The 25,277-nt window shown below is 37.1% G+C and overlaps 1 protein-coding gene across 9 annotated transcripts in view; it reads left to right on the forward strand.

Annotated features, from left to right (window-relative positions):
- Positions 1 to 25,277, forward strand: part of MEGF10 (multiple EGF like domains 10) — a 421,346-nt gene that overhangs the window by 291,691 nt on the left and 104,378 nt on the right. For 7 of the 9 annotated variants that reach the window (XM_071209742.1, XM_071209743.1, XM_071209736.1 and 4 more), the window contains 3 exons: positions 947 to 1,080; positions 10,222 to 10,323; positions 12,577 to 12,677. In XM_071209742.1, the coding sequence (XP_071065843.1) occupies positions 965 to 1,080; positions 10,222 to 10,323; positions 12,577 to 12,677 (319 nt within the window). In that variant the 5' untranslated portion in view covers positions 947 to 964. Of the gene's footprint in view, positions 1 to 946; positions 1,081 to 2,801; positions 2,928 to 10,221; positions 10,324 to 12,576; positions 12,678 to 25,277 lie in introns of all 9 variants that reach the window. The other 2 variants (XM_071209750.1, XM_071209756.1) reach the window with 1 other exon arrangement.

Here is a 25,277-nt window from a genome sequence, read left to right on the forward strand (position 1 = left end):
TCTTTCTTCAGCTGTCCCTTCTCTCTTACCATGAATTAATTGGAGCCCCCATAAATAAGCCTAGCCTTCCTTCACCTCTGGACATTTGAACGTGCCATTCCTTGGTTTTCTTTTCTCTTTTATCTCCTTTGCCTGCCTACTTCTTTTTCAAGCTTCTGAATATGTTGCACTTTGTTTTTCCATTATAGTCTTTCTTCTTCTCAATAATACCACTTCAAATATTTCAAACACAAGCCTCTAAAAGGCTTTAAACCCTTTTCTGTATATCTATTTTTTAAACATTTCTGTAAGATAGTTGGTTTCATTTTTATTCAGCAGACAGAGAAATTGGAGCACTAAATTTAAGAAATTTGTGTCAAGACAACTAAATTATAAGCATCTTAATGGGTGGATTTGGGATTAGCTCCCTATTTTTTCTCCAGTTTTTGCACAGTGCCTAGGATAGAGTAGGCATTCAGTGCCTGTTGAATGAATTATTGAATGAATCTCAGTTTGAGCCTGAGGTGCTGCTCTCTTGAGTCAATGGAACTTCTGTTTCATCATTTATTCTCTAGGACAAATTAGGCCAGATTCCTCTGTGTGCCCTCTTCTTCCAGAGGGAAACATGCCTGGTGAGAGAGTCTGAAAGCCTGTGTTGCTCTGAGTTGTTCTGATGGATTCCTTTAAAGTTGGCTGGAATGGATGAGAAGGGCCTTTGTTGTAGTGGAAATTAATGATGATTTGCACATTTTAGTAATTTACAAAACTGTAGACTCCCTGCACAACATAAAAAATACCTCTCTCTCCTGGACCATGAGATCTGATGACCCCTCTTTAATTCAGGGCTTGTTTTGCATGTTCCAGCCCTAGTGACAACTGGTACCGAGTGGTCGTTGATGTACTGAAAAGAATTTTGTTTGGGTCATTTTAATGCATCTCTAATATGGATTTTTTTTTTCCTTTGTAGGTTATTCTTCAGAAAAAAATGGTTATTTCTTTGAACTCTTACCTAGGCTTTATCTGTTTATTGTTATGCCACTGGATCAGAACAGCATTGCCTTTAAATCTGGAAGACCCTAATGTGTGTAGCCACTGGGAAAGGTAAGAGTTCTGAAAGTAGCCTGAGAAATAATTTGTTAAGTTCCTTTATATGCTATCACTAGCAGTCTGAGGTATAAAATTAGAATTTGAGGGGAGATTGTGAAATTACTATTACGTAACAATTATTAGTTATGTCTAATGAATTAGATAGTATTATTCACTTTGGTCTTCTAGTATATATGTTATGTTAAAAAATTGATATATCTGATTCTAACACCAATTCAATAGTAAGATCCAGGGAAGCCATTAATAGTGCAATTAAAATGATCTCCCCAAGGTTTTCCTTTATTTTTCATTTTAATTAGAGAAGTTATAGGTTTACAGAAAAGTCATGTAAAATACAACATTCCCATATACCCTACTATTGTTGAAACTTTGCATTAGTGTGGTACCTTTGTTATAGTTGATAAAATAGTATTAAAATAGTACTAATAACTCTAGAGTGCATTAAGTGTATTTTTCCCTATGCACCACCCTACTGTAAACACCTCATATTAGTATAGTTTATTTGTTATACTTCAGGAAAGAACACTATTATACTTGTACTGTTAACAGCAGTCCATTGTCTACAACAGGGTTCATTGTCTTATAAAATCCTGTTTTATCTTCTGACTTTCATTCTAATAACATAAATGACCCAACATTTCCCCTTTCAGCCACATTCACATACATAACTCAGCACTGTTAATTATACTCACAATAATGTGCTGCCATCACCACCATCCATTTCCCAACCTTTACAATCAAGCTAAATAGAAATGCAGCACTAATTAAGCATCAGCTCCCCATTTTCTAGCCCCCCTCTATCCCCTGGTAACCTATATTCTAGATTGTAACTCTATGGATTTGCTTATTATAATTAGATCATATCAGTGATCATACAATGTTTGTCCTTTTTTGTCTGGCTTATTTCACTCAGCATAGTGTCCTCAAGGTTTATCCATGTACTTGCATACATCAGGACTTCATTCCTTTTTATAGCTGGATAATATTCCTTCATATGTATATAACGAATTTTGTTGATCCATTCATTGGTGATGGACACTTGGTTTCTTCCTCCTTTTGGTATTATTTGGTGAATAATGCCACTATGAACATCAGTGTGCAAATATTTTTTTTTGAGTCACTGCTTTCAGTTATTCAGGGTATACCCAGTAGCAGGATTGCTGGGTATAGCAGTCTGACCTAGTTCTGAATTCCAAAAATAGATATTGGATATGTTTGTAAATTGGTCTGAACCTGGGCATGATTAAGTTACGATTAGGGTTTTCCTTGGGCCATGTCATTAGGGCATGTCACAGATAAAAGGCATGGCTAAGGACAGAGTTGAAGGTTTTTGATGTTGGAGTTTGATGCTGAAGCCTTAAGCTGGAACCCCAGGAAGAAAGGAACCCTGAACCCAGAGAGAAGCAAAACCCTGGAAGGGAGGAACCCAGCAAGACTGAACCCTTGCAGATGTTGGCAGCCATCTTGCTCCAACAAGCGAAAATAGATTTTGGTGAAGGAAGTAACTTATGCTTTATGGCCTGGTATCTGTAGGCTCCTATCCTAAATAAATACCCCTTATAATACCAACCAATTTCTGGTATTTTGCATCAGCACCCCTTTGGCTGACTAATACAGCCAAAGAAACCAGCCTTCCTATCACAGTCTTTCTTCCTGACCCGCTTGAGAGGCTCTTTTATATGCAGCACTCCTCAGTGGCTTGTGTTCTGCCCCAGGTGTCTGCAGATTTAGGTCCATCTACCTGGATATATGTGGAATACTAACTCGCTGCTATGAGTTGCTCTACAATCTCTGACCGTGGTGGGAGACCCTGGGCCATGCTGCCTCTCTGCAACTCCAAGGTGTGTGGGACTGAGGGAGAGAGGAAAGAAACTGACTGGCGGTCCAGGATAGAAATTCTCCTACTTGAGTAATTTTGTTTCTCTGATTCAGTGTTTGTGGAGTTGTTCTCCAGTGTTCTATCCTTTTCCAGAGATCTAAGCAAATGTAACGTTTCCTTTTATTTGTTAAATCTCTGAAGAGACTTTTTCAGGGGATGTTTTAGGTTTCCACATTGATGATGTCAGCCATAAGTATCTTCTTTGACCAAAATGGTATGAAAGTTGATATGGCCCGAGCAGTCCCAGGGCATGGGGGTGTCTCCCAACGTTGTTTTCTGATTGGTCCAAATATTTGTTTGGAACAGTGGCTGCATTGTCAATAGCTCAGCTGACAACTGTCTTCCTCTGGGTGTTTAGTTACAACCAGATAAGCACTGGGTGAACAAAGTGTGAGTGTGGCCCAAGATGTCCCAGATCCATGGTGTCTCCTTTGTGGGTCCCGCAGGGATGAAACTCATGTCCTCCCTGTGGAGGTGATGACCACCTAAGGTTTTGTCCCTGCTGTCAATCTACCTGCAGTCATCTTGGGAAGCTGCACTTATGTATGGAAACCAGTGAGTGAGCAGTGAAAGGCAGCATGGAATAATGTACTAAAACGTTCAAACGGATGGCATTAAAAAATTTGTGCTGAAAGCCAGTGTAGCTTGTGGTTGAGCACCAGCTTCTCATGTACAAGATCCTGCATTCAATCCCTGGCTCCGGTACCTCCAAAGAAAGAAAAAAGAAAAAAAATTGTGCTGTAGGTAGACTGAATAGGGAAACATGAATTCTGCCTGGAGGAACTGGCAAGACCATATGGAGTAGGAGTCCCCCGAGATGCTCTTTAAGAACTCAGTGAAAGTGGATAGGAATCATTGGCAGGGGTTTTATGATGGGAAGATAACTTGAAATCAATGTCATATGAACCACCAAGGGCTATGCCCGACAAGAACAGAGTCAGTACAGTATTGAGATACAGTAACGTTGGATAGAATATGTGATAGCAGATGATGAAGTGTTCAAAACTGGACAATTTTCAGTAGGAAATAAGAATATAACAATGTGTCTTCCCTCAGGAATCTTATCATCTCTTCTGAAACACAGAAATAGCGCAAAAATAGTGATATTTCAGTACAATCAAGTGCAGTTTGCTCTGCTCTAATGTGCTACTTGCATTCCTCAGAAATTATCATTATCCAAAAATAACATTGTAAAATCCAGGTGTTTCAAAATGAATAGAAGGTGTTGAGTACTAGAAAGCAACATGTATTTTTAAATAACTGTAAGTGTAACTGTATCAAGTCCTTGGTCTGTCTTTCCTATCATGCCCAGCACCACAATCAGAACACCAGAGGACACATTTGAACCACCTTTGTCACCCACTGTTAGGACATACAAAGCCCAGAGCCTCTCAAACATAGCAGCTGTATTGTTCTAAGGGCATCCTGGTTCCTCGCTCACAGCATTATTTTTTTGGAGAGGGTTCCCCCATCTCCACCGACAGTATTACAAAGGATAGCAAGAGTCTAATTCCCTGATTGACTGTTATGAAACCTTAAGCTATAGAGGAAATATTGGTTTGTTACATATTTGTGGTATTAAATAGAGTATACTTAATTTAAGGGTGAGAATATAGGTGTTATTTTAATCTTCAAAGCACCCCCTATATCGTTTCACCAAAGAAGTGCTTATTAAATATTTGTTAAAATAATAAAATGTGAATAAGTGAATATATGAATGAGCATGTATTAAATTTAGAAAGGGAAGATCATTGGTGGTTGAAATTTTGGAGGTGTGAGATACTGGGAAATGAAAATGAAGAGATCTTGGTAATGCACTGACTGTAGGCTATGAAGGAAGCAGGGAAAGCTGAGGTTTAGAACCTGCTGCATGAAGGGATGGAAGTGTCATGACACATATGGGAAAATAAAAAGGAGAGAGTATATTTAAGAAAGTCTAAGAGGATTGACATGGTTTTCCATGTTGCATTTGTAAAACCACTTTGAAATATGGGGCTGAAAGTGTATGGGGATATAGATTTGGGAGTCTCCGGTACGGTGTGAGGTGAACAGATGAACTCTCTGAGGGAATGAACATAAAGAGAAAAGAATCCAAGCCTCCAAGTAATCTAGTACTCACTCAAAAGTACATTTTTTTCCTTATTCCTTGCTTGACATTTTCCCAAACTTGCTAACACATATTTGCGTTGTTTTGTTCACCATTGATAATCCCTATTGCCTTCCATACGGCATGTGCTCAATAAACAGTTGTTGCAGGGTGAGCCAATGTTTTGATAGGAAAAGAAAAGACTGAGAAATGGACAACGTGAGGTAAGAGACAGACACACACACACATACATGTGGGCAGATTAATTTCTTCTCTTCTTTTAAACTTTTAATTTTGCATTAATTTAAAACTTTTAGGATATTTCAAAAATAATACAAAACCAATACAGAGAAGTCCCTACCTGAATATCCAGATTTACCAACTTTTAACATTTGAGGCAGATTAATTTCTAAGTTTAAGAATAATTCCACAGTTGTACACTTGATTATAGTAACCTCTAAAATACCCAGTAAGGGGGAGGAAAACTGAATGAGGACAAATAGGGAAATGATGGAGTTCTTATTTCTGACTAGCTTTCTATAGACTACAAGGAAGGAGGGTCCACTGCTCTAGTCTGATAAATTTCCTGTTATAAGGTCAGATAATGATTCTTTGAATAAAGGTGAAAGAAAAGTGGGATGTTTTGCCTAATATGGAGAAAGGCAGAGCAAGATAAATTAAAATGCCCGAATAAAGATGCAGATGACAGGTTTTGCTGTATTTTCAAAACTTGAAATAGGTTTGAATTGAAATGAGGAGATGAAGAGTAGCTCCAAAGGCACAGTTCTTGTCGTAAGGTTGACTAGGGTTCATTGTAGGTTTTCCTTTTACTAAAAGCCACCTGTATTTAATGTTTCAAGTCACGGAGTCATCTGAATGTGGTAATGTGGCTCTGAAGCATAAGCATAACCTGGGAGCTTGTTAGAAATGAAGACTGTCAGGCCCCATCCCATACCCACTGGGTCAGAATCTTTAATAGTATCTCTGGGCAATTTGTCTGCACATACAAGTTTAAGAAGCACTGAACTAAATTACTTCTATCAATATCTTGTAAGTGCACCCCCATTCATTTGAACGTTTATTTACAAATAAAGGTGTGCTTCATTTTAATCCTGCAACTGTGATTCTAAGAAGCTGTACAGAAACAAAATGAAAGAAAATTAAAACATTTAAAATACACAAGCAGTGTTTGTTGTTAAAGGAATTCTGCAGGGCATCCTTTAGAAAATGAATAATTCTATGAATAATCCGTTCCTTCTCCCCATCCCCTTTCCCTGTGTGGCAAATTTAAGCTTTCCCATCCATTGGGGTTTCTTCTAAAGAAGGCACAAATAAAGAGAACCACTCTTGATGGGAGGGAGAACTAGTGGTAGTAATTGAATCAGCAGTCCTATAGTGAGCAAAGATAAGAATGATTATTACCATATCTGATTAAAGTAACAAGATAATTTAGGCAAATAAAATGTAATTAACCACTTTGGAAAGTGTCCAAATGATGATGGCTTTTTTCCCTCCTTTTCTTTGACCTTAAATTAAATCTTACTGTGTTTTTTCCCTGGATAATACTTAATCGGTTAAAATCACAGTGATGGTGTGTTTTCAGTGTGCTTGAGAAGATTAAACAAACAAGTAGGAAATAGAGGTTTGCATCTCGATGCTGAAAATCATGCAGAATTACGCTCAAATTCCTGTTGATGCCACAGTTTGCCACTCACTGCCTCCTTTAGAAGCTGGGCCTCCCAGTGACGAGTGGCATCTGAGAGGGGACAGAGGGTAGGGTAGTGTCTGGGGGTCCTTTTGTTAGTGTTGACTTTAGACTGACTCTCTAGCAATAGGAGCTCAGTGTTGCTCATTTAAGATGAAAAGGGGATTAGATTAGACAATCAAGAAGGGTCCTTCCCACTGTGGGACTCTAGGAGTGGCTGCTGGTGGACATGGAGGTATGGACTGGTACTGTTAGCAAAGGAGCTAATTAAGTACAAACAGCAGCCCATGCACTGGCCAAAGCAGCAGTGATAAAGACCAGAGGAGACAGGCCATTCTTGCAGAAATTTCCCTTCATTACATGAACACACAACTTCCAGAAAATGGGCTCTTCAAAAAATTGACAACTACATTGTCTAATGAGAGGTGAATACTGAGAAAATTATGGTGTAGTCACTTACTAAATTTGAGGCAGTCATCATAATCTGAAGACTATTTACTAACATGGGAAAATGCTCATGATATGTTCTCAAGTTAAAAAGGAAGGTTTCAAAATTATGTGCATAGCATCATTATAATATAAAAACAAAAATAAAACTAAGGCTAAAAACTCCAAGTAACTGTCAAGAAGCCCAGCAAAATGCTTAGTTCTTATGTAAGAGTTATAGAATTTTCTCTCTTCTTTTTAAAATTTGTTTTCAAATTTTATAATGTGATTATAATACTTTTAAAAATGGAAGAAAAAGAGAAAAGATTTTATGGAAAAGGAATAGAATATATAAACAAGAAAAGAAAATTTGGATTTGAACAGGCTTAGACACCTTCTCCTGTACATTTAAGTGGAAGCCTCTCTTTCCGATTATTGTAAACAGTAATTTATATTCATTAATTTCTGAATTACTTTGAGCTTCTGAATATTTTAAATGGGAAGACCCAAGATTAGTGAAAAATACTCAAAAGTTAGTGAATTTTATACTCCTATTTTCCCTAAACTATATATATTTTTCTATTACATATCACATTATATGTAGTTGCTTATGTGTCTGCCTCTTTCACTAGATTGAGAGCTCTTTGAGGTCAGGGATAGCTTAAAAGTTGTTCAATACATGTTTGTTGAATTGGAATCCTAAATGGTTTTATTTCCCTTTTATGGAGAAGAGCTTTTCTATGTCCTAAACCAGAGAGGCATCCTACAAATATAAGCAATTGGTGAGCAGCATCCTAAAAGCCACCTTTGTCCAGTGAATGGCTAGAAGTGGAACTTCATGTACATTAACATTTTCTCCTATTTAAGGAATCTCCTAGACTGTTAGAAATTAGTTTCAGTAATTTTCATATTTCCTGTGGGAATCAGTTCCATTGTTTCAGATTCATTTTTCCTGTCCACATCAAGTAGAATTGACCAGGATCCATATGTGATTAGCTCTTTTGCTCTCCCAGATATTCAGGCCTTAACATCATAACGTGGCCTTTGACATTTTCTGGGAATGCTGTGTCAGGTCTAGCTCCAAAAAATTAATGGAATTCAGCTGAAATAGTTACATAGAGCCTGGTAGAATAATTTTCTTTTGCTCACCGGGCATAATTAATCTAGAGTGATTTCTATTCTATTCTTATGGCACATGTGGGGAGTTATTTTATTGAGCTTGTGGGTGAAGTAAGACTGTACTTATATAGCAGTGCCATACACAGAGGACATTTATTCATTTTACTTTCCACTAGAAATGTATTGGAAAAATAATATAACAGGCCTCAAGTTTCGGTTATTTATAAGTGGCTGGCTAGGAAGGAAAAAAAATTGGTGAGGAAGTCTTAGAATTTGCCTCAAACCTAACCTCAAAGCACTGCTAGGGGTCTGAAGAAAATATTAATAGATTAAGTGATATGCCATCCCAAGAACATTTCTTTTTTAACAGTGACCTCCTGCTTTACTCCAAAGGAGTCAAGTTGCAGCATGTAGGCAGTTGCATACTTTATCAGAACCTGTTCTTACAGCCAGCAGTCATCTGTTGGACTAGAAGGAAATAGCCATCTAAAATATATGTTAGAAATTCAGATGGCCCAGAGGAAGGGATCCTTAACATCATCTCTGACCTCCTTGTTTCAAGAACTGATAATCAAGGGTCACCTAGTTTCATAGCATTAGATCAGGATTATAATCTAGGCTTCTTCTAACCCAGTGATCTTTTTCATTAGGGCCTGTTTCATCTGCCTAAGATTTGTGGAACACCCCTTTATTTAACTGGGAAATCAAATTGCAGTGCCCCAAAGAACAAAATACACAGAAATGTGAATACTGTTGTTATTTCATGGATGCCATATTGAAACCTAACTACATGTTGACTAGCACCGACCAGCTGCAGAAAGAAATCCTACCATTTGTGAGGCCATAGCTTTTCAAATCAAAAGTTTCTGTCCTATGTCTAACCTGAATTCTTCATGCTGAAATTTCAACCTAATTTCTTCTGAATATTCTCCAGTTGATAATACCTTAACATGGACTATTGATTGCATCAAGTGAGTCAGTGATTTGTGACCCTTTTTGTTTTTAGTGTGGATTGAATATTTTAATGGAAATCCTTAAAATACTGTTAAAGAAAACACAATAAATTTTTTTGAAAATCAGCTTTCTCCAGACTTTCCTGTAGGCAGGAACTAAGCTCTTGAACATGTAAAGTACTTGAAAATTAAAAAATGTAGGATTGCACAACTGAATGTTCTTAATATTTCATGAATGTTTTCACCCATGTTCTCAGGCATGAGAACGTAGTTGCATGTTTTACTGTAATGGAAAACTGTTAGCGAAAATGAATTGGAAAGCAGACTGAGTAGCAGCAGGCTGTTGGCATGATTATTTTAGACCAATTTTCTCAGCCATATGTTTAGAAATAGATTTAAAGACTGCAGTTTTTTTCTAGAGGTGGTGTATATTCTTCCACTGCCTGAGATGTAGGGCAGGCACATGAAAGCAAATTATTCCAAGTTCCAATGAGAGAAATATGCTCTCTTTCTTATTTTCCAGATTTGGTAGCAAAATTTATTGTGTTATGAACACTTGAATTGTCTCTTTGCTGATTAACATAATTTGCAGGTGGACTTAGATGGAAAATTTGTTGTGAAAGGTCTTTGTCATCCCAGGAGTCCTGGGGGGTGGGGTGGGTTGGAATTAAATTTGGAAAAATAAAGAGTGATGTATTTTAATTGGGAATATCAGAATTTATACTGAACAATAAAAAAGAATTTCTTTTGAAATTAATAGCCCTTGTCTTTTAAATATATTGTTAATATTGGTCCTTTTGGGCATTCTAGTTCAAATAAAAACCTGTAAAAAGCATGGAGTTTCTCTGTTAAAAATCAGTATGGATTTGCAATTAGAGATGATTCAGCTTTGCCATCTCTATAGACCAGTATGTCATTTGTGTAATGAAGAGAAATACTGATTCCTTATTGTTCCTTTTCTTTTCAGCTACTCAGTGACCGTGCAGGAGTCATACCCACATCCCTTTGATCAAATTTACTACACCAGCTGCACTGACATTCTCAACTGGTTTAAATGCACACGGCACAGGTAATGGAAGTTCAAATATATTTATGAGTTTGTCTAATGGGAATGGAATCTTCTACAATCAGAGATATGAAATACTTGAAGAAGTGCATCAATATAGTTGGTGGTAGTTACTGAGTGTTTGCTACTGTCCTAGTCTTGTTCCAGGTCACAGGAGGTATAGAAAAGCAGCAAAGTAGCCCATGTCCTTAAAGAGCTTACAGTCTAAGTGCAGAGAAAATGTATATTCTTGACCGCCATTTGATTAGCAAGACTTCTAGTGGCTTTTGTGTTAAGCATAATTGGAGAAGACACTTAAAAATGGACATTGTGGGAAGCAGATTTGGCTCTATTTGATAGAGCATCTGCCTACCATATGAGAGGCCCAGGGTTCAAACCCAGGGCCTCCCGACCTGTGTGGTGAACTGGTCCACACAAGTGCTGATGTGCGAAAGGAGTGCCGTGCCATGCAGGGGTGTCCCCCACATAGGGGAACCCTATGTGCAAGGAGTGCACCCCCACAAGGAGAGCCACCCTGAGGCATAAAAGTGCAGCCTGCCCAGGAGTGGTGCTGCACACACGGATAACTGACGCAGCAAAATGAGACACAGATTCCTGGTACTGCTGACAAATATGCAAGAGGACACAGAAGAACACACAGGAAATGGACACACAGAGCAGACAACTGGGGGGGGGCGGGTGGGGAAGGGGAGAGAAATAAATAAAGTAAGTCTTTAAAAATGGACATTGCTTTATATCAAGAAGCTCATATCCCAGCATGTTTCTAATTGAAAATCTGACTCAATTTAGGTTAAATTAAATTTGATCTTTAAGTTAAATAAGCCATAGATTTTTCACCTATAAATGTGAAAAGCAGAGAACAAAAACAAACAAAAAAAAACCCCACACCAAAAACACAGATGCAATGTTAACATGGAAAATACATTAAGATCTACACCATCTCCTTTTGGAAGATAACCTAATTTTATTAGTAAAAATTGTATGGTTGTGGTTTCACATGAACCTGGTAATGTTTACTGTCCTAAGTGATGTTATGATCAATGTCGTTTCTTCAGACAAGCTTTCTCTGACAACTCTATGTAAGCTTAGCACCCCCTCCCAGTCTATTCCCTTGCTCAAGTATTATTTTTATCCACAGCATTTAATCAGTGCCAGCTACTATATGATAAGTTTATTTGCTTAATGTCTGTCTTCTGTTAAACAAATACTACTGGGTCTCTTTGCCCCAGTAGAATGTCTCTTTTTTTCTCTCTCTATTTTTAAAGAACTTTTAGATTACATAAATGTTACATTGAAAATAAGGGGATTGCCATATACCTCCCCCTCCCAAACTTCCCCCATTAACCACATCCTTCATTAGTACAGTACATTTGTTACAATTGATGAACACATATTGAAACCATGGTCTATAGTCACATTATGGTTTTACACTTTGTACCGTACTCTTTTATAGATTTTGACAAAATGTATAATGGTCTGTATCTGTCATTGCAACATCATGCAGAACAATTCCAACGTCCTCAAAATGCTCCATTACACCTATTCTTCCTTCTCCCTCCCCTTAGAATCTCTGGTGACCAATTCCTTTATATCAATGTTACAAGTTCTTCCATTACTAGAATAGTAATGTCTGCTTTAGTTCATAGTTGCAATCCCCCCTTACATTTGTTCATTCCTCAATAGAATGTAAGCTTCTTGAGGGCAAATGCTTTGTATTATTTTGCTCACTGCTGTTTCTCCAACAGCTAGAAAAGAGCCTGGGACATAGTAAGTGCTCAATAAATATTTGTTGTCTAAATGAACCAGTGAGTAAATGAAGCTGCTGTTAATCGAAAGGTCTTTTGTCTTCTATTTGCACTGGCATGAGAAACATTAAGCCAGATTTTAAAAATATTCTCTCAATTAATCTTTTAAAATATATGTAAATAAATGCTAATTAGACAATTATCCCATATGAAATTAATTAGTACTTTTCAAGATATCTAAAGATAAGTAGGTAAATTATGAAACTTGTGATCCCTTGAAATAAAGTATAGGTTAGCTGAATTGGGAATATTAATGTAGCCTTAGCTAAATTGATGAGTTAGTATATAATATTGGTCGAGACATATATTGCATGTTTGTTCTTAATTAATTTGGAGTATTTTGCTTTCTATTTATTATATTTAATAGCTCTTTTGTACTAAAATATATATTTTATTTCTAATCAAATTGCAAGTCAAAAGAAGTAACTATGTGATTTTTCCCTCTATGTAGAATCAGTTATCGGACAGCCTATCGACATGGGGAAAAAACTATGTATAGACGCAAATCCCAGTGTTGTCCTGGATTTTATGAAAGCAGGGAAATGTGTGTTCGTAAGTAAAACCTGCATCCCTTTGAGATTTACTTGTTTATCCCCTCCTGGTTTGCTTGTTGATGGCAGTCGAGATGGAGGCCTGGGCAGATTCCCTTCCACTCTCGGCTGCTGTCTTAGCCTGTGTAGTGAGGGAAACACTAACTCTTTTCTGTCCTACCAAGAATCTCCAAGTCACTGTCACGTGAGGAGGAAACAGGTGTTACAGAAGGATGATTGAAGGCCGGATGAAGCAGTGTTAAGTGTAATTCTGTAATTGATTCTCATTGGAAATGGGCTGGGAGTCATTGGGCTTGGATCACAGAAGAGAACAGATACATGACTTTCCCACAGCAGTTGACCTGGTCAGCCTCCGAGAGGCCAGCATGTTGTTTTCTGGTGCATAAAGTGATGAGGTTTAGAGGGTGTTTTCACATTCAGAAATGACTAAGTCTAGGTCACAAAGCAGATCTTTTTTATTCTCTTGTCCTTTCCTCCCATCTAACCAATTCATTCTGAGATGTTTTGAGAGAGAAAAGTTTGATATTTTATGACCTACTTGGGAAAATCCTAGAATATCATCATGTGAGGTACAGTTTAGGTTTCTAACTATTGTGTATAGGACTCAGACGGAGGATCATTACAAAATTATTTTATTCAAGTATTTTGGCCCCTTTGCTTTCTGAGTCAAGACAACAATGTTGAGCAGCACAGAGACAAGGCTGCATTAAAATTTGGAAGCATCAGGGGGAAGAGGACAGATCTAGGCTTAGGAATCTGCAGAGCCAAATGGCAGTATTGGCCCTGCCTCTGCCCCACTGGGTGTCTTTGGATAAGTTGTTGCTACCCCTTTGAAGCCTCCTGTGTCCTCTCATAGAGGGCTTGGAACCAGTACAGTCTGATCTTTTTCCCAGACCCTGGATTCTACTCTATATGTAGATGGTGGTGTTCTTCCACTTTGATTCAGAACCAGGGCTGTATATGATAATAAATGTTTACTGAAAAAAAAATTAAATGAAAAGAAGAAAATAAAAATACATTTTGAATCACTTTCCCACTGAGTAAATATACCTCTGCAACAAATTGTAAATGTCATATGTTATTGCATTATAGATATTTATTTAACCAATCTAATTTTGTTCAACAGTTAAGCTGTTTCCAAGATTTTCCTATTAAGAACTGCTCTAAAAGATAGCATTGTGGTTAACTCTTTATTCATACCCTTAATTAATAGATAAGGAAAAATTCCTATGAGAAGAATTGCCGGGTCAAAAAGTGTACATATTTTTAAGACTTTTGCTATGTTTCCAATTTATATACCCACCAGGAATACATGAGGATACCTTTTTGCTTATACTCCGCCAATTTTCCCTTTGCTAATTTTTTCTTAATTTGCATTTATTTGATTATTAATGATGCTGAATAAGAAAAATTACATGTTTATAACCAAACATCTTAGAGAATAATCATTAATTGATCTCTGTGGCTCAGAATGATAGGACATTTTCAAAGGAAAGCAGCAGTGAACGCATAACAAGACAGAGACATGGGAAGACCTGGCTGGCTGGATTGGCCATTTCTTGGAGGCCTCAGGGGACATTATCTTGGTGCTTTTACCAGGGTTCAACCTTACAGGCACAATTTGTCAGCATACTGAGAGTAGTTCTGGCTCCTAGGATACATTTCTGTTAACCCTAATCAAGACTTATGAAGCCGGGATGCTAATTCATTAAGTTCCATTTCTTTGTTAGACCCTGCAGAGATGCTCAGACCTGTGTGACTTCTGGCAGCACCTTTTCTCAAATGGCTCCCACCTTTAGTAGGAAGGGACACTCTTCTGGCAGACTTGTGGATTTGGATTCAAGCAAGGTCAAGTAGAGAGGGTTTCAGAGTTTCAAGGCACTAGCCTTCCATAGTCCTTCTCCTCTGTTTTTTCATTCACTTTTGCAGCCCTTCGCAGAAGGTTAGGCAGTTCTACTAGCAATGTCTTGCCTGAGAATTACAATGGTAAAAATAAATTTTCTTTTATTGTCACAGTAAATTTCTATACTAGATAGGCTGCAAGGTGTCTCCTGGACTACTTGGATGGATACCTCTAGCATTTGTGTAGCTGAAGTAACTCCTTCTGGAGAGCAAGTTCCACCCCTCTACTCTAACCTTCCCTCTCCCACCTGGCCCCTCCACAATAGAAACAGCATAGGTGGTCATTCTGGAATCTTGACCTGGGCCCTCCTGCTGCCCTGCCCTACCTCCACAGCTTTCTGAGGTTTTCTGTGAAGATCTCAACTGGCTGTTCCAGCTCCCAACTGTTAGCAACAGGTACTTCCACTTTTTGTCCCCCCGCCCCAGCCCCCTCCAGCCTCAGAGATTAGAATACTTCATAAACTTTAAAAGTAGCTCTGTATCAGGAAATCATCAAGGATATGTACACTAAAAAATCATTTCTCTTGGCCCCAGATAAATTTCTGGAGAATTGGCTGCCAGTTCAGTCGGCTGTGGGTGGAGAAAGAGAACCAAGTGGCCTCAGAGTTCACCTGTCCAGGCTCGCCCCTGAAGGGTTCTGTCCAAGTCCATAGTCCTCAGACTTCGAGAGGTTGTAGGTGCCACAGAAGGGTGGTAGAACCATGCCACTTAGTTTTGCTTGTGCTTGGAAGAAAGCAGGTTTCTGTTCAGCTTGTTCAGATCAAGGAAATCACTGTTCCTTTATAACAAGTCATTTCCCCTTCATTAGAAAAGTTAGATTCAACACAGTGGATTCAATTCCATTGAATTTAATCTGCATTGACTGGGCACCTACAATGTAAAATGCAGTGGGCTGGGCTCCAGGGACTTTGTATATATATATGAACCAGATATAGTTCCTGCCCTTAAAGAGTTTGGGGATCTAAGTATCTTTTCAATGTATTTAAGACAACTAATTAATAGTTTACTTATTGAGTGTTTACATACTGGGTACTTGCTAAGTGCTTTACATGTGCTATCTTACACAACACCACTAGGCAGATATAATTATCTCCATTTTATCAATGGGGGAGCTGAGTCTTGGAGAAATTAAATAACTTTTTCTGTCTGAATTGGTGGTGGTCTTTGCGTGGCAGTAGTGGGGCTGGAATATTTTCTGAATGGAGCATGAGATCTTTCACCAACATAAAAGTAAGTGGCAGGGCATTTTATGAACAGAGGATTATCCAGCTCCTATCCATGTCATATTTTGTCATCAATTTCTCAATTACATTTCATTATGTTACTTCGGAAATTAAAAAAAAGTGTTAGATAATTTTGTCTCTAAAAGACGAAGTCAAGAAATCTGATTTAATTCAGAAATTCAATTCTACATTCTCTATTGTTAAAGTGATGAAAATTAATAAACATATTTTTCTTTTAAAAATGGATTTTTAAAAAGTTCCTGCAAACAATTTTAGAGAAATGAAGTAAATAAAGCACAAATAATATAGTGATTACGTGTACATTGACTGGAAGATTGATAATTGTTACTCTCTTGGGGAGTACTTGACTGGTCATAGGATGATTGTCACCACTGCCTTTTCCTTCCTCTCTTAGAAACCTAGTCTAGGGGAGCCTCGTTGGGTGCTCCATTCTTCTCCCACAGCACTTTCAAGGCTCTACGGATAAGAATAGCAACTCAAAAAGATACTAGAGGTTAAAAGAAAATTTTTAGTAACATGTATACAATCTGAAATTTCCTCCCTTTAATCACGTTTAGGTATGTAATTCAGTGGTATTAATTACATTCACAATATTGTGCAACTAATACTGTCAACCATTACCACATATTTTCTATCACCCCCCAAAAAAATTCTATGCCAGTTAAGTTCTAGCTCCTCCTTCCCTAGTCCTCTTCAGGCCATGGTAACCTGTATTCTAGTTTATGATTGTAAGCATTTGCTTATTCTGATTGTTTTATATCAGCGAGATCATACAATATTTGTCCTTTGGTGTCTAGCTTCACTCAACGTGAAGTCTTCAAGGTTCATCTATATTGTCTCGTGCATTAAAACCTCATTCCTTTTCATGGCTGCATAATATTCCATTGCATGTATATAACACATTTTTTAAGTTAGAGAAGTTGTAGGTTTACAGAAGAATCATGTATAAAATACAAAGTTCCCACATAACACTGTATTTATTAACTCCATGCATTAGTATGAACATTTGTTGCAACTCATGAAAAGAACATTTTTATAATTGTTCTATTAAATACAGTTCATCATTTACAAAAGGGTTTATTATTTGTGTTGTATAGTTTTACATTTTTTGTTTTTAATTTTTATTCTAGAAATATTAATAACCTAAAATTTCCCCCTTTAACCACATTTAAATATATAATTCAGCACTATTATCAAATAAAATATCACTACCATCCATTACCAAAACTTTTCCATCATTCCAAATAAAAACTTTGTACAATTTAGGAATTAAATCCCTATTTTCTACTCCTAGCCTGGTCCCTGGTAACCTATATTCTAGTTCCTGACGCTGTGAATTTGCTTATTCAAATTATTGCATAACAGCAAAATCATATAATATTTCATTGTTGTATATACCACATTTTATTTATCCATGGACATTTGGGTTGCTTCTATCTTTTGGCAATTGTGACTAATGCTGCTATGAACATCAGTTTGCAAATATCTGTTAGAGTCCTAACTTTCAATTCTTTCAGGTATATGCCTAGAAGTAGGATTGTTGGGTCATATGGTAATTTTATACTTAACTTTCTGAGGAACTGCCAAACTATTTTCCACAGTAGCAACGTTTTATATTCCCACCCCACCAATAATGAATGAGTACTCCTGCTTCTCCACATCCACTCCAATGCTTAATATTTTTTGTTCTTTTAATAATAGCCATTCTAGTGGGCATGAAGTGCTATCTCATTGTGGTTTTGATTTGCATATCCCTGATGGCTAATGATGTTGAGCATCATTTCATGTGCTTTTTGGCCATTTGTATATCTTCTTTGGAGAAATGTTTATTCAAGTCTTTTGACCACTTTTTTATTTGGTTGCTTGTCTTTTAGTTGTTGAATTGCTGACGATTTATACATTCATAGATAAAGGGTCCTGGAGTTAGTCTTTCATGTAGGTTCTTATGGAAACTATCCTGGGAAGAAGCTCTCATAGCATGCTTATGTACAACAAAGGCACCGTGTAGTCATTAAAATGATATTTCATTTGATCAGCAGTGGGAACTTCAGGAGAATAATCCTAATTATCCTGTATATGTAGAAAAATGAAGGACTGGCTCTGTTTCTTACTGGACTGTGCTTGTGAAACATCTGTGGATGATGTTAAAATGAGATACTGGGTCAGTATGCCTGGGTTGAGGCCCAAGATTTTTCATTTCTGCTAAGCTCTCAGGTCTTGCAGAAGCTACCAGCTCACAAAGCACACTGAGTAGCAAGACTCTATCCAGAAGATGGATGTGCCATCAGGCAGAAAGAATAGCATGATTTGAAGGTGTCTTGGTTTGCCAAAGGGCTGCCAATGCAGAGTACAAGAAATGGATTGGCTTTTATAATGGAATTTTTTTTTTCTTTTAGGAGGTACTGGGGATTGAACCTGGGACCTTGTACATGGGAATCAGGCACTCAGCCACTGAGCTACACCTGCTCCCCTATAATGGGAATTTTATTTAGGGTAAAAGCTTATAGTTCTGAGGCTGTGAAATGTCCAAATCAAGGCACCATCAGAGACACTTTCTCACCAAAGTCAGTTACTGTGGATCCTGTGGTGAAGCAAGATGTGGGTGGTCTCTGCCAAGGTATCTGCCTCCCCCTCCATTTGAAGGGCAAACACCCTTTACACACACATGGGTGTTGTCTCTCTCTTGGCCCAAGAAGATGTCTTAAGTCCAGACCTTAGCTTCCATGGTTTTCCTCTTCAAGTCATTTTTTCTTCAATCTCTCCCCTCCCTGTCACTTTTAGTTAGGCTGACAGTGGTTTCATTCACAGAGATCTCACAAAAAGCTTGTTGGTTCAGCATGCCGGAAACAGGGGTCTAAGCCATCAGACAGTAAGACTTTCCACAAGTCCTTCCTGGATAACAGCATTTCCAGTCCTGACTTGCCTTGAAATGGCTACCTGTTTACAAGTTCTGTTAAGTCCTCAAATGGGGTACTGTTCTCTGAGGGCATGCTTTCTGGAAGCTTAGAGTTTCCCAAATCATCAATTTCTGGTCTCTTTATACCATCATAAAGAAACTTACCTCTTTCCCCTCACATTTTGCTATAAGCTGCAAGGAGAAGCCAGGCCTGATTTTCCACATTTAATTTGGAAATCTCTTCAGCTAAATGTCCAGCCTTCTCGTTTTCAAATTCTGCTTTCCATCTAACATCAGGAGTAATTTTGCGAAGTTCTCTGCAACTTTAACATAAGAATTGCCTTTCTTCTAGTTTCCAGTAATTCATCATTTCCTTCTAAGACCTCATCAGCAATACCTTTAGCATTCGTATTCCTACCAACAGTCTCTTCACAGCAATCTAGGCTTTTTCTATCAAGCATTTCACAGTTCCTCCAAAAAAATACCCCTTACCCATTTGTAAAGCCATTCCAACATTTTTGGTAGTTGCAGGCAGCATGAAACCCAGTCTCCTGGTACCTGTCTCTGTCCTAGTTTGCCAAAAGGCTGCTGATGCAAAGTACCCGAAATGAATTGGTTTTTATAATGGGAATTTTATTTAGGGTAAAAACTTACAGTTCTGAGACTGTGAAATACCCAAATTAAGGCACCATCCGAGATGCTTTCTCACCAAAGTTATCTGCTGTTGATCCTGATGTGCTGCCACACAATGAAGCAAGATGGCTGGCAATTTCTGCCTTCCCCTCCAGAATCTACTGTCTCCTGGAGCTCAGCTGTGGGTAACCAGGCAAAGGGCTTGTGTCTTTCTGGGCTTTCTCTCTCAGTCTTTTGAGGCTTCTGTGCCTTTCTGCAGCTGTAGGTGAACCTGGAGTCCTCTCGTACTTGGTGGGTTTCTGTCTCTCTCTCTTTCTCTCTCTGTCTCCGTTTATATCACCAAGAAGGCAGAGACTCAATCTAAGTCATTTTTCACTGATGTAGTCCAATCAAAAGGGTCTCACACCCACAGGAATGGGTTAGTTCAAAAGCATAATCTTTTTCTTTTTGGGATTCACCAAATTCAAACTGTCACAGAAAACTTTCATAAGATTCTGGTTGGAAAAAAAGGATGGATTGGAAAATTTTTCATAAAGAAAATATTACCAGGACATGAAGATGTCTATGATTCCTTGATGAAGTTTTACTTCTAAGTTTGTTCATCCCTCAGTATTACTATTCTTGCCTAATCTGTGTTAAGGAAAAGTTTAGATATTTTTCATTATTTTTCATTTGGAGAATTTCAAATATTAATGAAGAAATATCCAGAAGAGTAAAATGATTTTAATATATGCATGTATGTATGTTTACCTTTTAAAAATCATTTTAAAAAATATCATACAACTCAACTCTTATAAAAATGCTGTTGATTAAAATCTCAATTTCTTGCATCTGAATAGATGTTGATTCAAACATATTCCAATATACTTCCATTATCACACATCAGCTTTTGTAGTAAGTATTCATGTTGTGTACTCTGCAGGTTTTGGTGGTCCTTCATGGGATGTTTTAGAGTTAGCCAATACTTTTTTTTACATACACCAGTGCTGATACATATATAGGATGTTAGGGACATAGGGAAGCAAGAGACATGATTAAAAAACTTGTGGTAGAGAACAAGCATCTGGATACTTTTCTGTCTCATCTATCAATATACCCATCAGCTGACCATAAAAGCAAATAAAAGCTTCTTAAGTTTAGTATGCTTGGCCAACCTATGGTTTTCCTAGAAAAACAGTTACATTTATCACCTTTCCTTTCTTGCCTCCAAGAAAAAATATGGAGTCCAGATTTTCAACACAAGATGGAAAGAACAGAGGAATTAAACCAAGGTTCAAATCCCAAATCTACCTTGTATGTCTAATAACTTTGGGAAATGGATTTAATTTCTCTGAACTTTACTTTCCAAGATAGGTTTTAATACCCACTACTCACTTAGGGTTGTTATAAGGATCAAATAAGTTACATGAAATGCTTTGTTAAATTTTAAAGTTTTGAATATAAAGTATTACTAATTGAAAATGAAGGTTCTCTCTTTGATTTTAATAGTATTTGTGGTGTTTGAATTTCAGTTAAAAGGTACTCAAATATTCTTTTACTTGTAGCTTTAAAGTTGAATAAATATTAAGCAATAAATTGTTCAAGAAATTAAAGGTAATCCTCATGGCAGTTCATTATCATGAATATCAAACTGACTTGCCAAAACTTAAATTGTGCATCATGATTCAGTTCCCTATATCCATATTCATGTGATTACTGTAATTAGAGATAAGTCAATTTCTCTGAAGAGAGTGTCCCTGAAGTAGAACATAGGTTTTTTGATTCTAGATTTCTAATGACTATAACTCTTTTAAATTTGAAATACTATCAAGTTTAAATGTGGAATTACTTTTTATAACAGAAATACTTTATTTAATTTTTATTTCAAGCTACAAAAGCAATTAATTATTGGTACAACAGGCCAGACAACCCAGATATGCTAATTGCTATTTAGTATTTGTTAAATGTGAAGTTTTGGGTGCCTGTGTGTGTGAACGTGTGTGTACATGCATGCACATGTTTATACAGCACAGAAAAGCCTATTCAAAGGTTTACTTTGATTTTATTAATTAATATTTGATGTATTGAAATTATAAACCCAATAACCTAGCTACTTCTTGAGCTAAGTTCAGGTTACAGATGTTTTATTCATCAGTCTAGCAAAATTTTAGCAATCACTTTAAGGAGCCTTTGACTAATGTTTTATAAACATAGACACTTCAAGTTTTTAAAATCACAATTGTACATTTAGTAAATTTGATTTCCATTGTAAGTAATCCAGTTTCCAGACTGACAAACCTTTGCATATACTTAAGTAATTTTTATAAATCTAATAATTTCAACTGCTATGGTAAAATCTTAAACTCTCATAAGTGATCTAATATTGTATTTAAGATTTCAACTTTAAAAGAAAATTTCTGATAAATTATTTCATTACACATTTAAAAATGGAATTACAAGGCTGCCCTAGTATTTTAATAGGCCAAATTCTTTTAAATATTACAAATATCTTCTTAAAAGTAAAAATATGAATACAACAGATTTTGATTCTCTTAAACATTTCTAAATTCAAAATCCTTACAAGTTTGAAAGATGGTTGCCTTCTGTATTAGTTCCCCAGCTTCTAAAACAAATACCACATAATGGATTGGCTTAAACAACTGGTATTTATTGGCTCACAGTTTTGAGTATGGAGATGTCAGTGCTTGCTCCTCAAAGAATATGGTGTTCTGGGGTTGGCTGCTCATGATCCTTATTCCTTGGCTTTTCTGTCACATGGCAATGCACATGGTGGCATCATCTCCTTTCTCTTTCTCTTGATTTCCAACTTCTGGCTGCTCCTGTGGCTTCTTTTTCTATGTCCAGTTTCCTTTGCTTATAAGACCTTCAGCCATATTGGATTAGGCCCATCCTCATTTTGTTTAGACACACTTTTACATCTTGAAAGGTACTACTTCAAATGGGTTCAGACCACAAAAGCAGGGGTTGAAACCTGACTATGCTTTCTGTGGGGGACATGATTTCTAAGCTAATAATTATATCATTCCACATAATTTTTGGTTTAATTTTCCATCCAATTTTGGACCTCTGTTTTCAGTTTATTGAATTTTCTTACATATGATAGGACATGTTCTTCACAGACACCCTGATGGAACATAAGGAACCCATTGTCTGTTACAGACACTGTACCCTGTACCCCTTGGATTTAAGACATATAATTTCCTATTGTTAGTCTCAAGTCAGTTTAGAATCCTCAACCCAATTGGCTATACCAATTGATTAGTTTTTTTACAAAATCTTACTATTTTAATTATCAAAATCCAGGAAAAAATGTGAAGAAACCTTCACATCTAATTGATTAGATTTTGCATATCTCTGCTATTAAGATATGTAAAGATATTTTTATTTCCTAGGTCTAAATAACATGGTAATGAACACAAGCATGCATGCATTATTTTCATATAATTCCCATCAATTATGACCACAAATCTCTTGTAAATATTAAAATGGTATCTGATTGCATTCTGCAAATCTTACAGCTATGTTTGAATGGGAATTACAACCTCTAAGGTATATATTCACCTTTTTCCACCTCATCTTTTGGCTGGCCCAGCAAATAGTCTGAAGTTATAAGAGTGACAGCTTGGTGACTCTTCCTCCTCTGCATTACTCAAAGTTGCTTTTTCGTGTGCTCCAGGGTATTTATTTCCTCTGTAATATCAGCAGTCTCCAGATACTTCCCATCTTTTTATCTCCCATCCAAGATTCCATGTAGTTTTCTAATTTGGAGTTTTGATATTTTTTCTAAAATGAAAAGATTAATGACACAAGGTGGCCTAAAAGTAGTGTTTCAAGATTGTCTGTTAGGGTGTATTCCCTCCTGATGGTTTTGCCTGCCTGCCTTCCTCCTTCCCTTACTTCCTTCCACTTTTCTTTCCTGCCATCTTGCCCTTCTTTCCTCTTCTATTTTTTTCTCCTCTCTCTCAGCCTTCTCTCTTTTCTTCCTCTTTCCCTTTCTCCTCTCTCCCCTCATTCCCTCCCTCCATTACTTTCCCTTTTTTTTCTCCTTCATTTCAACAGAAAAGTCACTAAACACCAGGAACATTGGAAACTGAAGAATTAACCACCGTTGAAACTCCTTGGGGCTCAAAGGGTAGGAGGGAAATATGAAATGTGGAGGGAATGAGAAAGACTCTTTGACCTGACCCCTCTGATCTGTGTTCCTTTGACTATTAGAAATAAAAAGATAACATAAAATTATTTTTCACAACAAAGCCATTGTGTGCATGAAAATTTGGAAAACAGATTCCAAAAAGTGAGAAAGAAAAATCATTCATAATCCTGCCTTTTTGGTGCCTATCTTTCCAGATATTTTTCCATTTCTTTAAATTAAAATAAGTTTTTAAGTTTATATTATACATTCTTTTTGTAAATTGCTTTGTTCATTTTGTGTTACATCATGTACATATTTCCTTGTTAATAAATTACATCTATATAATTATTCTAATGGCTGTGTTTTACTGTATGGGTGCCCTAATGTTGGACACGTAAATAGTTTAATGGCTGTGGTGAGCATTATTTTATCTATCTAATCTATCTATATCTTTGCACACATATGATTATAAGATAAATTATTTTAAATTGAATTTCTGAACAAAGGGTATGCATGTTTTATCAATTAGGACTGGGTTTGGCCATGAGATAAAAGTTTATTTCTTTTTCATGTCCAAATTCAGAGAGGGGCAATCCTATAAGGGACCTGGGAAATTTCTACCTTTCCACTCCACCATCTCTAGATTATGAATGGTTTATCTTCACATAAACTGTTATAGAGCCCCATACATCAATCTAGGTCTCAAGCAACAGATGGAAGAGACAGAAGAAGCAAATGGTAGTGCTGGTTGTCTCCTAAGAAAGATTCCTAGAAGCTATCATATGACATTTCCATGAATATCCCATTAACCAAACTTTCATCACATGGCCTTGCTAAGCAGCAAAGGCATCTTTATTCTGGAAGGTCAGGGACCCAATTAAAATTTTTTTCCTGTGAAAGAAGGGAAAGAACAGGTACAAGGAGAGTCTGAGCCCCTTTTTATGGCCTTTTGATACAAATTGCCAGATTGCTGTCCAGATAGGTTGTACTGATTTACATGCCCACCTGTACTGTATGAGGGTGCCCATATGCCCACATCCTCACCAACACTGGGTGTTAATATTGTTTTTAATCTGCTGGTGAAAAAAAATGGTTCCTTGTTTAATTTGCATTTTCTTAATCACTAGTGATGCTGTATTATTAAAGATATATTTTTGTTTGCCATTGGAATTTTGTCATTAAGGACAAGAGGAAGTATGGAATAAAAGTTCTTCAGAGAGCTTCGAAACAGTGGTTAGAAACAACAAAACAGGTGGCACTGGAAAAAGAAAGAAATTAATCTGGGGACTGATCAAGGAGAGCGTTTTAAAGTGAGACTGGATTAACAAGTGCCCCACAGGTCAAACTCACAGGAGACCCAGGCCCTCAGAGCCCCTTTCTCTCACTGATGCCTATCCTCTCCTCACACCATATTTCCATCAGGTTTCCCTTTTCCAGAGACCTTAATTGTCTGTAAATAATGGGGTGTTTTCTCTTACGAATGTCATGGATTTCTGATCCCATTGCAGTGAGGGGAGTTCTTGGCAGCCCAAATTGACATGTGAGTCTTCTGTCCCATTGAAGGGAGTGGAGATAAGGATGACCACAAGTGCTATAGTTCCTTCTAGAACATTTTGGAGTAAATGTGCTTTTGAGGGTTCTCCTAGTGACATAGCCATTATTTATATACAGCTATATATATATAACTCTAGGAAAATGTGCTTGGAGGTACAGACAATTGATTTCTAAACACACTTTTGGGACCAGACTTATTAGCAAGTTGGGGATTGCCTATAGAATTGGGGCTTGGAGCAG

Source organism: Dasypus novemcinctus, chromosome 2 (assembly GCF_030445035.2).
Source record: "Dasypus novemcinctus isolate mDasNov1 chromosome 2, mDasNov1.1.hap2, whole genome shotgun sequence".
Classification (NCBI taxonomy): Eukaryota; Metazoa; Chordata; class Mammalia; order Cingulata; family Dasypodidae; genus Dasypus; species Dasypus novemcinctus.